Source organism: Trichechus manatus, unplaced genomic scaffold (genome assembly GCF_000243295.1).
Source record: "Trichechus manatus latirostris isolate Lorelei unplaced genomic scaffold, TriManLat1.0 scaffold00165, whole genome shotgun sequence".
In the NCBI taxonomy this organism is placed as follows: Eukaryota; Metazoa; Chordata; class Mammalia; order Sirenia; family Trichechidae; genus Trichechus; species Trichechus manatus.
Genome location: NW_004444101.1, coordinates 5,238,745 through 5,254,816, shown reverse-complemented (window position 1 = coordinate 5,254,816; position 16,072 = coordinate 5,238,745). Strand labels below are relative to the sequence as shown.

The 16,072-nt window shown below is 49.7% G+C and overlaps 1 protein-coding gene across 3 annotated transcripts in view; it reads right to left on the bottom strand.

Annotated features, from left to right (window-relative positions):
- Positions 1 to 1,343: 1,343 nt before the first annotated feature.
- Positions 1,344 to 16,072, bottom strand: part of SEPTIN2 (septin 2) — a 40,102-nt gene continuing 25,373 nt past the window's right edge. For all 3 annotated transcript variants that reach the window (XM_023740885.1, XM_023740886.1, XM_004386483.2), the window contains 6 exons: positions 13,558 to 13,659; positions 12,847 to 12,992; positions 10,898 to 10,981; positions 9,697 to 9,754; positions 5,296 to 5,398; positions 1,344 to 3,481 (listed from right to left, as the gene is read on the bottom strand). In XM_023740885.1, the coding sequence (XP_023596653.1) occupies positions 5,297 to 5,398; positions 9,697 to 9,754; positions 10,898 to 10,981; positions 12,847 to 12,992; positions 13,558 to 13,659 (492 nt within the window). In that variant the 3' untranslated portion in view covers positions 1,344 to 3,481; position 5,296. The remainder of the gene's footprint in view (positions 3,482 to 5,295; positions 5,399 to 9,696; positions 9,755 to 10,897; positions 10,982 to 12,846; positions 12,993 to 13,557; positions 13,660 to 16,072) is intronic.

Genomic DNA, 16,072 nt, shown 5'->3' with positions numbered 1-16,072 from the left:
CCTCGGGGGCGCCGGGGCGGGGCCTCCCCCACCGCGGTCTGATTGCGAGTCACCGACGTTGGAAGAACGGACGGAGAAGGGGCGGGGCGAGAGGGACCGCGGGGCAGAGGCATATCTGGGCGGGGCCTCAGTTCGCTGGGCGGGGCCTGGGATCACAGGGCGGGGCGCGTTCCGGGGCGGCACCTGGGTTCACGGAGCGGGATCCGGGGCAGGGCCCGAGATCGCAGGGCAGGGCACGTCCTGGGGCGGGGTCTCGGCCCACGGGGCTGGGCCTGGGTTGGCCGAGCGCGGAACGTCCCGGGGCGGGGCCTGGCCCTGGGGCAGGGTCTAGGGTCTCGGGGCGGGGCCCGGATATCGGGGTGGGACGGGCCTTGGCTCGGGGGCGGGGCGGCGCCTGCGGCGAGGCGGAGCCTTGCTCGTGGGGCCGGACGCGGTCCAGGGAGCCTTTTCCGGCGCGGTGACCTCACTGCCCGCTCCCGGCCGCCAGCCTTCATACCTTTTTCCTGCGCGCCTCCCTGGCGTACCGGGATCGTGGCCGAGGGCACGGTGGCCGGAGCCGCCGAAACACCGGGGAGGGCGGCCCGCGGCGAGGACGGCCGCCCATTAACGGAGACGTGACGCCCGGAGCACACGCCCCTTCCCCTCCGGCCCCTCCCACAGCGCCTGGCCGGGAGCAGAGCCCCAGCCTCCCGGGCCGCAGAAGCCTTGGCTGCCCACGGGTGGGGGCTCCCCTCACCCCCCGTGACCTTCGGGCGGCCGCGTCCAAGCCGGACGACCCCGTCCTCAAACCTGGACTTTCACCCTCTACCGGCCTCCGGCGACCACACGACTGGCTCTCACGGGTAAGGTCCCGCAGGAAGAGAGGGGCGGGGGCGCAGGCGGCGGGGGCTCCCCTGCCCCGGGCTCCGGCCCAGCGGAGAGTAGGGCGAAGGGCCTGGGCCTCAGGGGCGGCGGCTTTAAGTGCAGGTTAAAAATGTTCTCTAATAGAAGTGTAGCTTTCTTTAGGGGTCTCTTCTCAGAAATATTCGATCATCATTGCATTTCCAGGTGTTCAGCAGTATCTGTTACTGTGAAGATCTCTTTCTCACCACATTTCCTAACTAGTGAACACAGGTGTCTAGCGACGCCCGAAAGTATCATCAGATGGTCCTCACTTTCGGAAATGACCAGATCATCTGTTATCCCTCCCTAGCCTTCCTTCATCCCTTTCTTTTGGGCTGCGGGTCTCCAGTACCAACATGCACAGTACTGATGCTCTGGATGCAAATAATTTCTGATTCTACACTCGACGTTTACAGGGCTGGAACCTTCCCTCTTCCAAAAGCAATCATCAGAACCACTTGTTTAATATCTAAACAATAGTGCTTTATTGATAAAAGGTTAGTTTTAATGAATACAAAATTGCTGTGTAAAATAAGTGTTTTCAAATATATTTCTATAGGTAGAGAGTATCTTTTAGTAAAAGAGCAGTTATCTGTGAGCAAAAGTATATATTGAGAACTGGGCAGCAAACAAAAGGGATTTAAAAGTGTAACAGTGCAGGCCCTCCAGGCCCCACATAACCAATACTGGGTGGCAGCTCGCCCTAAGTAGCACTTGAACATACACACGGTTTACACTGTCTGCAAACACGTTCTCACTTTTTCTTTGTACAGTATCATGAAATCGTGGCAGGACTGTCCAATGGGCCTGCACAGCCTTCACCGCTGGCAGTGATTCCACAGGAAAGGGGCAAATGAGCAAAGCACCACAGTACTTTTTGTAGTACAGCTTCATAACTAATTAATTCTGACCATCTCATTTTTCATCTGGCCAAAGACACAAAAACAAAACCACCCTCCTCTCATCCTCTGCTTAATCATTTTCTTTTCCAACTCCTACCACTAAAGATAGCAACCCTGAACCAGCACCTCCACTCCTTCCACTCAAGTCAGCCTTCTTTAACGTACCACCTTCTAGGAATGCATTTCCCTGCTTCAGCAAAAATGCTGAGAAAAGCCGGCCCCTGAAGCCTCAGCATCCCTGGGCATTCTTCACAGGGGGCACATGAGGACAAGCAAGGGCCGAGGCCTCAGCACAGAGGGCAGAATCTGCACAGCTTCAACTGCTGGCACCTCCTCCAGACTGTCAGCACAGGTGTGGAAAGTCTCATTCTCAGAAGACACAGAAATGGGTATTTCACAAAATGAAGGAAATGGCAACTGAAAATTGTTGGAACAGTCTGTGTGTAATAAAATGATCACTGCTCTTTGCCTCCCGCTGTAAAACCATTAACAAAGGGAGCAGTGGAAGGAAGCTGGGATCTGGAATGCCTGGCAGCATTTGGGTCTGGGGGCTGGTGACAGGTCCAGGTTCACAGAGACGTCCAGGGCCATGCCGTTGGGGCAGGACAGTGGCTGGGGAGAGGTCTGGGTTCACAGAGGCCTCCAGGGCTATGGCCTTGGGGCAGGACAGTGCCCAGAGAGAGGTCTGGGTTCAGAGAGGTGCACCTACCATAGGACTCCGATTTCCACTGCAGAGGAGGATCTTCTAAACACGCATTACAGAAAAATAAAGTGCAGTATAAAAGTACAAAAGGTTGGTTTCTCAACAGGTCAAATGTTAATTTTCCTTAAAAAGTTATTTTTAAAATTAGTTGAGTAAAAATAGTTTGATTCCCACTGTGTGTATGAGTCTTAGCTGCAATATAAAAACTGGAGCTCATGGGGATTCTGATTTTCTCCACAGTGTGGTGTAACCAGCCCTAGTGGAGAGCATTACAGAAAGGCTGGTGATGAGCTCTCTGCAGTAGTGGCTTTAAAGGTTACCTCGTGCCAGGATCCAGAGACTTCCTAAAATTCACCCCCAAAAGCCTGCTTTTAAAAAAGCTACTGAAGTCTAACCACGTGCCTCATTCAACAGTTCTGTTCGGTTACTTGGTAAACAGGTATGTGGGCGGATGGATTAGAAGCATTGAACTATAGCAGCAAGACTGGCTTCAGGCGATGTGCACAAACGGGCGAAAGGCAGGTGGGAGTCTCCATACCGCGCCCTTTGTCGTAAAGGACCTGGCACCAGGCAGCGGTCTCTACCACCTGGGACCCTCCGAGTCAATCTGAGTTTGTTTCTAGATGTCAATCAAGCATGCTCCTCAACCATTAGTCAGTCAGGCCAGCTGAAATCAAAGAAACCCAATTGCTGAACTGAACATCCACGGACTTGGAAACTGAATCTAACTGAGTGGTTAGTAAGGAGGAAGAAAAATGCAAAGGGAAATTTCAACTCACAAAATACAAAGCATAACATAGTAATGAAATACAAATGCTAAAAGTACTTCGTACAAAAAAAAAAAAAAAAAAAAACCCCACATCAAAAGTTTAAAAAGAAATGGCATTCTCAGGCACAGATGCTGCAACACACGGACTCTCCTCTCACGATCTCATGGAAAACACCACTGTGCGACTCATGTGGAATGTTTTCTTTTTATCCGGAAAAGTGTTTTCTGAAAAAAAAAAAGAAAACACATTTAAACAGGAGTGGTGCAGGGTCCCCTGCTCTCACCACTGACAAGAGTGATTTTTCTTGGTAACAAGAAAGGGGACACGCTGAACAAAGGTTGGGTGTGTAGGACCACCGATTTCAAGGAATCAAAGCACCACTCTCCAGGCTCTTGGAAGTTGGGAGCACTGCTCGAAATACACAGAAATGAAATAATTTTATGTATCTGAAGTTCTCGTAATCCAGTAATCGAACTTTCAGAAACAGGAGCTAGCAGCGAGACCAGAGAAAATGAGCCATCGCCTGCCCGTCCCTCCCACCTCAACGAGCCCAGCCGTGTCCTGGTTCTTCCTTCCCGCTGTTCCTGTCAGCGCCACCCCAGCTGGCTGCGTAGGATTGGCCTCTGGAGTCAGGAACACCTGATGAAAGCTCGGCTCTGGCATGCCAAGGACGACAGGCAAACCACCCGCAGCCCCTGCAGCAGCTCGTCTCCTTATCAGTGAGTAAACGTGGACTCAGCACATCCCACCACAATCGTTCTAAGGTTTAAAGACGGTCATGTGCACCTGGGTGACGGGATCGGCTAAGCTGTACGTGTGTTTCTGTACTTCTCTGCGTGCACATCGCATTTTACAATAAGCCTCCCAGGACAGGGGCTTTGTGTTGGTGGCCATGGCCTCCCCAGCATGCCCCTCTAGGTCCTTCTTTAATTACCTGTCGGGAAGACTCCTGACACGTGTCCCAACCTCCCAGCTCCTTGCCTTCTATCTAATCTATCCTGTGGCACGTGCCGGCGGGACCACCCTCAGCCACCAATCACCTTCCTGGTTTCAGTATTGCCTTGCCTCCAGAGTGAAGCCTCTGACCTGGAGTGGAGAGCTTCTACGGTCATCTCCAGCTTCTCCTCTGTTCCCAGATGGGCCACACTGACACACCCTGCTGAGCCCTAACCACACCTACCCATGAAATCTGTGTTGTCAGAGCAGCCCATGTGCCCCTCTCTCCTTTGGACTCTTGGGTCGTGAACTGACCTTTCACCCTTTCCTCTGGGGAGGAGATGGTCCATCCCGCAGGAGGACAGCCCACACCATCCACAGGACACAGGTAGACACGGGCCCTTCCTAGTCCTGGGTCCATGGTGTCTGCAGATTCCTTTTGAGAAGTGAGGCTGGCGCAAATGAGGCCAGACTTCCGGCGGTGGGAGCAGGACGGGCTGGAGAGCCGGAGGCTGTAACCCCAGGAGCTTGGTGTCCACCCAGGGGGCCGACGGACATGCATCATCCTCCCCCTTCACATCAGCTTGCTTGTATTTTTCATCTGCACAAGCTACTGATAACACTTTATTATTGTCCTTGAAGAGATGTTTTCAGCATGAATGAACTTCCAAATTCATGACTAATAAAAGTGTTTTTAAAATGTAATTTTTTTCCCTTATTAATCATATTTGTAAGCTTAGAAAATACGAAAAATCTTCAAAATAAAGGACAAGAAAAATTATCAATGTTGGTCTCATGAAACATCTCCAGCTGTCCCCCTCCTCCAGTGCTCTGGGCAGTGTTGCCAGCTAGAAGGCCCAACACCCTGACCCTGCCTCCCCGGGACACCCTGCAGCATGAGTCCAGTGGGGAGGGGGTCCCCACTCTTAGAGCAGCCTTCCTCCTAACAGCGAGTGCGTAACGACAGAGCTTCACAGCTGCCACAGCGATGAGCCGTCAAAGGAGGAGGCTGCCCCAACAGCAGGCTGAGAAGAGAAGCTGCCGGCTCCGGCGGCTCCCACGGCTCCGGCGCCCGCAGCACGCTCCAGTGGCTCCGGCTCACCTCACGCGTGGTGCCCGTGCGCGCTGCCGTCACCGTCCCCCGCCTGCCTCTGCATCTGCATCTGCGCCTGCATCCTCGCGATCATCTCCTGCATGCGGCGAAGCTGCAAACGCACAGAATTGCAGACACTTCAGTCTCAGTCTCTCTGCTTAAATGTGATTTACACGCACTCTGCAATTCCTGAAATTTTAATTTCTAGGCTTTTCCAAAACGTGACCAAGAGCTAACAGACAAAGAACTGTTACAAATCAGCAAGGACAGGACCAACTCAGCGGAACACTGAGTGATAAGAATGTGCAATTCAAATAAGAAATATGAACAAGCAACAAAGATAAAACAAAGCGAATGCTTTTTAACCTCAAAGGTGGGCAGAGACTGGTGACACTCAGTGGGGATGGGAATTAAATGGGGATGAGAAATGCCCGGCTTTTCTAGTGGGCAACCAGGCCCTAGCTGTTCCAATATTAAAAGTTTATGCGCCTTTCTCCTTAGGGAACACTGCTTGCCTCCCTCAACCAGCAGATCTGAATGCCACCTTTATCACACGGCAGTTCTCCACATGCGGGGTCAGTTTCTCCTGTGCCTGTACCAGTTTGGGTGGCGACCGCTCTCTAACTCGTTTACAACCCGAAAAGCAAGTCTCTTCTCATCAGTCTGTTTTTTACAGAGCTTCCTGTTTTCCCCATGTTTATTCTTCAAATAAAAGTTAAAATTATTCTATCAAGCTTTCTGCTAAAAGAGGGCCCTGGTGACACAGTGGTTAAGAGCTCAGCTGCTAACCAAAAAAAGGTCGGCAGTTCAACTCCACCAGCCACTCCCTGGAAACCCTATGGGGCAACTCTACTCTGTCGTATGGGGTCACCGTGAGTTGGAATCGACTCCGTCGCAACAGGTGTGGTTTGGTTTTGGTTCTGCTAAAAGAAAAAACTTAGCAAACACACACACAACCCTGCTGTGATTTTTTGGGTGACATTAATTTAGGGAGAACTGTGATGTTCACACTTGAGTCTTCCTCCCCTAAAAAACTTGTCTCCCTTGAAATCTTTTAAAACGTTTTTCAACAGTTTTCTAATTTCTTCCTCCCAATGGGTCCTGTGTACTTTGGACACGTTATCGGGGGGGACCAGTCCCTGGAGAACATCATGCTTGGTAAAGTAGATGGTCCCACCACGCATCTGTCAGTTTGCTGTACTGTGGTGGCTTGCATGTTGCTGTGATACTGGAAACTTTGTCATCGAGACTTCAAATACCAGCAGGGTCACCCTTGGTGGACAGGTTTCAGTGGAGCTTCCAGACTGAAACAGACTACGAAGAAGGACCTGGCAGTCCACTTCTGAAAAAATTAGCCAGTTAAAACCATATTAATAGCAGCAGAACATTGTCTGATATCGTGCCAGAAGATGAGCTCGTCAGGTTGGAAGGCACTCAAAAGACAACTGGGGAAGAGCTGCCTCCTTAAAGTAGAGCCGACCTTAATGACGTGGATGGAGTCAAGCTTTGGGGACCTTCATTTGCTGATGTGGCACAACTCAAAATGAGAAGAAACAGCTGCAAACATCCATTAACAATCAGAACGTGAAATGTACGATGTATGAATCTAGGAAAATTTGAAGCTGTCAAAAATGAAATGGAATGCATGAACATTGATATCCGAGGCATTAATGAGCGGAAAAGGACTGGTATTGGCCATTTGGAATCATACAATCATATGGTCTACTATGCCGGGAATGATGGATTGAAGACGAACAGCGTTGCGTTCATCGTCAAAAAGAACATTTCAAGATCCATCCTGAAGTACGATACTGTCAGTGATAAGATAATATCCACACGCCTATAAGGAAGACCAATTAATACGACTATTATCCAAATTTACACACCAACCACTAATGCCAAAGATGAAGAAATGGAAGATTTTTACTAACTTCTGCAGTGTGAAATTGATCAAACATGCAATCAAGAAGAATTGATAATTACTAGTGATTGGAATGCAAAAATTAGAAACAAAGAATGATTGGCAGTTGGAAAACACAGCCTTGGTGATAGAAATGACGCTGGAAATCACATGACAGAATTTTGCAAGATCAATGACTTTTTAACTGCAAACACTTTTTATCAACAACATAAATGGCAACTATACAGCTGGGCCTCGCCAGATGAAATCACAGGAATCAAATCGACTACATCTGTGGGAAGACACGACAGAAGAGCTCAACATCATCAGTCAAAACTAGGCCAGGGGCTGACTACAAAACAGACCATCAATTGCTCATATGCAAGTTAAAGTAGAAACTGAAGAAAATTAGAGCAAGTCCACGAGAGCCAAAGTACAACCTTGAGTATATACCACCTGAATTTAGAGACCATCTCAAGAACAGATTTGATGTACTGAACACTATGAACGAAGACCAGGAGAGCTGTGGAATGACATCAAGGACATCATACATGAAAAAGGCAAGAGATCATTAAAAAGATGGGAAAGAAAGAAAAGCCCAAAATGGATGTCAGAAGGGACTCTGAAACTTCCTCTTGAATGTCGACTAGCTAAACCAAAAGGAAGAGATGATGAAGTAACCAAGAATCGAACAGCAGATTTCAAAGGGTGGCTCAGGAAGACAAAGTAAAGTATTATTATGAAATGTGCAAAGACCTGGAGATAGAAAACCAAAAGGGAAGAACATGCTTGGCACTTCTCAACTGAAAGAACTGAAGAAAAAATTCAAGGCTCGAGTTGCAATCCTGAAGGATTCTATGGGCAAAATATTAAACGATGCAGGAAGCATCAAAAGAAAATGGAAGGAATACACAGAGTCACTGTACCAAAGAGAACTGGTCGACATTCAACCACTTCAGGAGGTAGCATATGATCAGCAACTGATGGTACTGAAGGAAGAAGTCCCAGCTGCACTGAAGGCACTGGTGAAAAACAAGGCTCCAGAAACTGATGGAATACCAGTTGAGATGTTTCGGCAAATGGATGCAGTGCTGGAGGTGCTCATTTGTCTATGCCAAAAAATTTGGAAGACAGCTACCTGGCCAACTGACTGGAAGAGATCCGTATTTGTACCCATTCCAAAGAAAGGTGTCCAACAGAATGTGGAAATTATCAAACAATATCATTAATATCACACACAAGTATGATCCACTGTGTGGATCCTAACAAATTATGGATGACACTGAGAAGAATGGGAATTCCAGAACACTTAGTTGCGCTCATACGGAAAACGTACATAGAACAAGAGGCAGTCGTTTGAACAGAACAAGGGGATATTGCATGGTTTAAAATTAGGAAAGGTGTGGGTCAGGGTTGTATCTTGTCACAGTACCTATTCAATCTGTATGCTGACCAAATAATCGGAGAAACTGGACTGTATGAAGAAGAATAGGGCATCAGGATTGGAGGAGGACTCATTAACAACCTGTGATGTGCAGATGACACAACCTTGCTTGATGAAAATGAAGAGAACTTGAAGCACTTACTGATGAAGATCAAAAACCACGGCCCTCAGTATGGATTACACCTCAACATAAAGAAAACAAAAGTCCTCACAACTGGACCAAAAACCAACATCATGATAAACAGAGAAAAGACTGAAGTTGTCAAGGATTTCATTTTACTTGGATCCACAGTCAACACCCATGGAAGCAGCAGTCAAGAAATCAAATGACGTATTGCACTGGGCAAATCGGCTGCAAAAGACCTCTTTAAAGTGTTAAAAAGCAAAGATATCACCGTACGGACTAAGGTTGTGCCTGACCCAAGCCATGGTATTTTCAATCACCTCATATGCATGTGAAAGCTAGACAATGAATAAGGAAGACCAAAGAAGAACCGATGCCTTTGAATTACGGTGTTGGCGAAGAATACTGAATATATCACGGACTGCCAGAAGAACCAACAAATCTGTATTGAAAGAAGTGCAGCCAGAATGTTCATTAGAAGCAAGGATGGTGAGACTACATCTCACATACTTTGGACGTGATGTCAGGAGGGACCAGACCCTGGAGAAGGACATCATGCTTGGTAAAATAGAATGTCAGCAAAAAAGAGGAAGACCCTCAATGAGATGGACTGACGCAGTGGCTGCAACAATGGACTCAAGCATCACTATGATTGTGAGCATGGCCCAGGACCAGGCAGTGTTTCCTTCTGTAGTACACAAGGTCGCTATGAGTCAGAACCGACTCCACGGCAGCTAACAGCAACATGTATATTACACATGCGTGAATGTAAGTATATAATTACGTGCAGAAGAACAAATAAAATGAAACAGGCTAGTCATATGCAGTGTTATTCCTTCTCAAAAAATTAAGGAAAGAAAACTGAAAGTTGATTACAAATAACATTTTTGGATGTAAACTACCCAGCTTTAGACGTAAGAATACTAATCCTTTTCTACTTACTTCAGCTTCCTTTTCCAGCAAGATCTGGTCTTTATTCATGTCCTCATTCTCTACTTTTCTAAGGGTTGAAAGAAATTACAATTACAATATTGCAACGAATATGGTTGATTATTTCTGATGACTGACACCCAAAGAAAAACGTCACTTTACAATTCTGAGAAACATTCTGTGTAAAATTGCATGCATTTATTATTTTTCTGATTAAAAACATGAGTAAGTGAGGCGGGAACGGACTGAGACAAAAGGGCCAATGGCATGACATGGACAATCCAAGACTGTCCTCTCTAAGCTGAGTGGTGACTCTGTCGTCTTCTCCTGCTCAGGAAATAAGCCGTCATCTGAGGAGCACTCTGAGGTAAGTTACTCCTCATGAGCACAGATCACCACCACGGCCTGAGTCTGAAGGGCTGGGCACACACCAGCTCCCACCACATCATGAGAACGGCTGGAGGGGGCCAGGGCTGCCTTCTCCGGCACAGGCGGGAGTGACAGACATTCCCCACGCCATATCACAGGCCCTTCTTAAAGGAGGAACGGGACCCGCCCGTCTTCACGAAGGAAGCAGAGGGCAGTGGGCGGCAGCAGAGCCCCTGCAGGCTGCCTGGCCTGCCACCTTCCTCAGCGTCTGGTTCCCAAATTCACAGCACACTAACTTGGACTTCAGTATGCACCTCGTGTGTATGCAGAACCCATTGCGTTATTAAAACGTTGAGTATTTTAATGAACTACAATACAGAAAATTTTTTTTAATAAGTGACGTATATCGCTCTGTACTAAGTGGAGACGTGGTTTTGTTAGGTACAAATCAGGTCACCAAACAAAGACCTCACATGAGAACCCATGGCTGCTGAGAAGCAGTTCACCATGGCTCACTCCTCAGCTGGTGAGCGGCTGCTTCTCAGCGGCAAACACATTTTTCCTCATTTATGGACAGAGCGATGCTCTCAGGAAGGGACCCAGCACGTCTCTGGCCTTTTCATCTTAAGCTGTTCTTTATTTGCTGACCACCAAGGCTACCTCTTCTTTTTAACTCTCGAGTCCCCTGGAGTAGCTTTTGAGTAGGAAACCAGAGCATGTTGCTTAGAGGACAAGAAGGCTGAGCTGGATGGACAGGGGCATGACTTGGGGAAACACAATATGGATGGGGTGGGGGAGACAAAGGGACTTGGGGCGACACCACACACACAGAGAAGGGGACCACCTGCCGCCTCTCTTGAGCCTCTCGGAGCGGAAGTTCTCATAGTGGAGGTCCTGGGTCACCTCCTGGAGGTCCTGCATGTGAGTTCTGAAAGAGAAAAGGATGCCTACACTGAGCCCGGTGCCGGGGCACACCCACGTGTGCTCAGCCCCACGCTGAGATACACACGTCGTCTTCATGGAAGAATAACCAACCGAGTCCATGGAAGAAACGCCAGCTACTAATGCCCACTTAGACTTGATAAATGGTACACAAAGACGCCCAAAATCTAGGATAAGGGAGTGCAGCTATGGACACATCCAGTGAGGCGTATCTCTCCCTTGCTGCCACAAGGATGCACTGGAGGGGCCAGAGTGACAGTCCTCGCACTGGACCTTTGCCCGGGCACTGCCAGCCCATCTGGGGCCATCGCCCAGGGGAGCAGGTACACAGGAACCTCAGGAGTCTTGGGAACGCAACATCCGGAACGGAAAAGACTTTGCTAAAGGTACTCCTGGAGAACAGGTACTTCCAACAGTCTCACATTGTCAAGTTTAAACTCATACATGACTTACGTCATGGAGAGCTGACAAGCATGAGTGACAGAGAGGCCCACAGAGGGACGCCCCAGTGTTCTGGATCCAGCAGCAGCCCAACTCTCAGCCTGCCGCTTATCTCAGGAAACAGTCATCCCCAGCGTCTCCTCATTCAGCTCTTTCAAATACACACGCACTGCAGGGTGAGCAAACATTCAACACATCCCCGTTGACTCAAACCGGAGCTCTGGCGGGTTTGAGTAAGGCTGGCAGTGCGAATCCACCAGCCCCTCTGTGGAAACCCTAGGGGGCAGTTCTACTCTGTCCTACAGGGTCCTTATGAGTCAGAATCGACTCGACGGCAATGGGTTTGGTTTTGGTTTCCGTTCACTCAGGATGCAGGGACACGGGGTGGGTTATGGCAAAGGGGACCCTCATTCTTCCTCATTCTGAGAAACGCACCCAAACAAAAACCAAACTTAACTGCCTTTGAGTCGATTCCGACTCATAGCAACCCCGTTGGGTTTCCAAGGCTGTAAATCTCTATGGAAGCAGACTGCCACATCTTTCTCCCACGGGGCTGCTGGTGGTTTCGAAGCACCGACCTTTCAGTTAGCAGTTAATTGCTTTAACCACTGCCCCACCAGAGCTCCCTGAGAAACACACAGTTGACACCAAAGTGGAAGTCCCTGTCCAAGGACCCCAGTACTGGAGGGACTGCGAGTACCCATTAACACTTGACATGATGGTTAAATTATGCTTGACACAGCCTGACGCTAGAATCTGACTGATTTTAGTTCACTGACAATGGCCAAGCCGAGTGATGCATGTGTGGCATACAAAGCAATCCTCAGTTTATCAAAGTATTAATCTATACAGATCAGCCATTCTGTAAACTCTGATTAAACAGCTATTGTATCGTACGTTAAGCGATCCTCTCTCTTGGCCTCCTCACTCATGAACAAGACCGTGTGTGTACGTTACTAGATGTGGCATTAGTTTTAGAAGAAGACAGTCTATTTCTGTAGTCGCGTCTGCTGCAGCTGTGGGCCAGGATCGAGGGGTCCCGAGGGCCCCCTGGCCCACCCAGAGCGAGCACCGGAGGCTGACTCGTAGCAGCACAACAGTTCACTGGGCCTGGAGAAGAGGCTGTTTGTTGGTCCTGCAGTGAGTTTTGCCATTTCCTCACTAGAACAGGAAATCTTTACTTTCTGGTGCTGTCATGACACAGTTTAGGTCTGCTCTACTTTAAGCACCAAACGAGGTCTTAGGGGGACATTAAGCCACAGGCATGTCTGGAAAAGGCTGGGCCGACGGTCACATGTAGCCCCCAGGGAGGCTGGCAGCAGAGCTGAGCAGGTCCACTGACACCCCAGTGCCAAGGCGGAGACACCGAGACGGGAGGAAAGCTGCCCCTGAGGGTCCCGAGGGTCTTACATGAGCATGGTCCTCAACTTCAGGAAGTCGTTGTGCTCTGGGTTCTCCACCTCCACCACCCCCCACGGGTAGAGGCGGCCTCGGACCTTCTTGCCTTTGGCTTCAATCAGCTGGTTGGATCCAACCACCGAAAATGGGATACTGGCCTAAAGAGAGACACAGGTGGACAAACCTCACGTCAGGGAACCCCGATTTTCACTGTGGACACAGTGCGTTAGCAAATACTTAGCACATCCCTGTCTACTACCAAGCTTAATTGGAAAGACGCGGGTATAAAGTGTTTTACTTGGAAGTTCCAGATATTTTCCACATGGGACAAATGGTCTGAAAACAAGTTATACTTGCAATAAAAAATTCAGCAATAAGAATTCCAGATATATTTAAATAAAAAATGCTATTGTAACTGAAGGAAAACCCTGGTGGCGGAGTGGTTAAAGAGTTCGGCTGCTAACCAAAAGGTCAGCAGTTCGAATCCACCAGGCGCTCCTTGGAAACCCTAGGGGGCAGTTCTACGCTGTCCCATAGGGTCGCTATGAGTCGGAATTGACTCGATGACAACGGGTTTGTTTTTTTTGGTATTGTAACTGAAGCTAGCTGGACAACCTCTGGAGGGCCCCACATCCCAGGGCTTGGCCCTTTGACAACTCTTTAAGAGCACACAAACCAGAAAACAGGCGTCAGTCACGCTGTGGGCCAGGACTGAGTGCTTACCTTAAGAAGCCTGGTCTGCTCTTTAAAATCTTCATCCTCATCTGACTCTGCATCAGGTAAGTGATAGATTTTGATGCTATGTTCTTCAATTTCATCCAGAATCTAAAAGAATGACAAAACCAGGAGCAATTTTAGCAAACTTCACATTATTTTAGCCAAGTTTAACATATCAGGAACACATCCAAATTATCCAAATGTCAGCGCGATGCAATGGATCTCTTCTGTGTGGCCTTTCTTGCCATGGTCTTGTAACTCCCACCCAAGTGATCGGGCGGGACTGTGCAAACAGGGTAATTGTGGCCCACCAAGGGGATTGGTCAGTTGTGACATCCTGCTGGGCTTGAAATGAGCCATCCAAGAGGTGAGAAAGGGAGGATCCCACCGGCACCAAGAACAGCCAGGAGTGGAGAGTGTGTCCTTTGGACCCGGGATACCTGTGCTGAGAAGCTCCTGGAACCAGGAGATACAGCAAGTGTGAGATGCAGTACCAGAGAAACAGCTGCAGGAGAGACAGCAAGGTGGGCTTCCTGGCCCATGGAGTGAGAAACCTGAGTGCTGTTGGGCAGGAGGCTTGCTGGAGGAGTAGGGTGCTTCTGGGCACTTGGTGGAGATAGGGCTGCTGACCCACAGAGCCAGAGCTGAGTGCCTTCGGGCCGAGGCTTACTCGTGGAGTGGGGAGCCTCTGGACACTTACAGTCAGAGAAAAAAGAGCTTTATAACACTTGCCCAAGCAAGATAGAGGTCGAGGGCCACAGAGAGGCGTGCCTGTAAGCACAGCTGGGAAGAGGCTGTCCTGATGGAAGACCTGTATCCTGAGTGTTCCTGAACCTAAACTGTAACCTGTGACTTTCCTAATAAACCCCATAATTCTGAGTATTGTCTGTGAGTTCTGTGTGGCCACTGCAATGAGCTATCGAACACAGCAGAGAAGTAAAGAGTACTGTGAGGGGGGACGGTTGGTGTCAGAACTGGTAAAGATGGCAGAGAAAGGAGGCATGTCTGACCTCCGCCTCATAGGAATCAGCCTTGGACTGTTGATCTTCCTTCCCCTTTGGGAAGATGGAGGTCAGACACTGCCCCCACACCCTTTCTACAGTCAACAAAGAATCAAATTGATGACTAAAATTATTTTCAAATGATTTATGAGCTGCCAGAAAGGCATTTCTGTTTGACTTTTTGAGGCCTCCTCTGTCCCGGACACCAGCAGCAGCAGCACCCTCAATGTTCCAAGTGTGACAATGACCAACGACAGCCCTGCCTGGCAGCGTGACTGGCCCAAGGCCAAGTGCAGCAGAGAAGAAGGGAGAGATGCTGCAGGCAGAGCGGAGCCAGGGCCGGCTGACGGGCACCAGGAGGACAGACAGGAGCTTCACCAGGAGAGGCGGGAAAGGCACCTCAGGAGGACAAACACACACCTTGTCCAAGGCACCGAGGGGAGTACATACAGGTCTGTTTAGGAACAAGAACCCGAGCGTGGCTGGAATCTAAGACCTCTATTTGGGTAAGTGCAAAGACAGGAACACACCAGGGTTAGCAACGGAGAGCTCTGAATACCGGGCTAGGGATCTGGATTTTACTCAATGGGGAACGAGCAGGCAGTGGAATATCATGGCTTCAACCATCAACCAGGCAGTGGAGGGCTGGGTGACCTGGAAGGAGGAAAAACCAGCCTGGAAATAAGCACGACTCACCGGTCAATGCCCGCTGCGTGCTGGCCTCTCTCCCAAGCGCCAGGCAGGCTGGAGCCCTGCTCACTGTGCCTGGGGGTAGTGCGACAGCCTGCCTTTATATGGCCTTTCTCACCATGGTCTTGTAACTGCCACCAAATGACTGAGTGGGACGATATAAACGAGGTGCTTGTGACCCACCAAGGGGATTGGATAGCTTGCTAATAATGTAAATAACATGTATGGCACTCTTGCAGGGGTGGGACCATGCAAATAAAGCACATGGAACCCTAACGAAGGCGTGGGTCAGTCTTGCCATCTTGCTAGGCTTAAAGTGAGACACGGGGGCGCGGAGAGGGGGAGGGGGCGAGGGGGGCGGGAGAGACAGAGAGAGAGGAGCTGTAACACAGAAGACAGCGAGAGACAGTGGCTCAGTGACGAGCACAGGACAGCAGGAACCAGGAGGCCGGCGCAAGACGGCTTCGGTGGGGCTTGCCAACCCGAGCAGCTAAGAGTTGTAACACTTGCTGAGAAGGCTTTGAGCAGGACCTGGTGGCAGAAGCCCCAGCAGGGCCCAGAAGCAGGAAGGCTCCCAGCAGGGCCCAGCGGCAGGAAGGCTCCCAGCAGGGCCCAGTGGCAGGAAGGCCCCAGCAGGACCTGGTAGAAGAAGGCCCCCAGCAGGGCCCAGTGGCAGGAAGGCCTCAGCAGGACCTGGAGGGAGAAGGCCCCCAGCAAGACCTGGTGGGAGAAGGACCCCAGCAGGACCTGGTGGGAGAAGGACCCCAGCAGGACCTGGTAGGAGAAGGCCCCCAGCAGGGCCCAGCAGCAGGAAGGCCCCAGCAGGACCT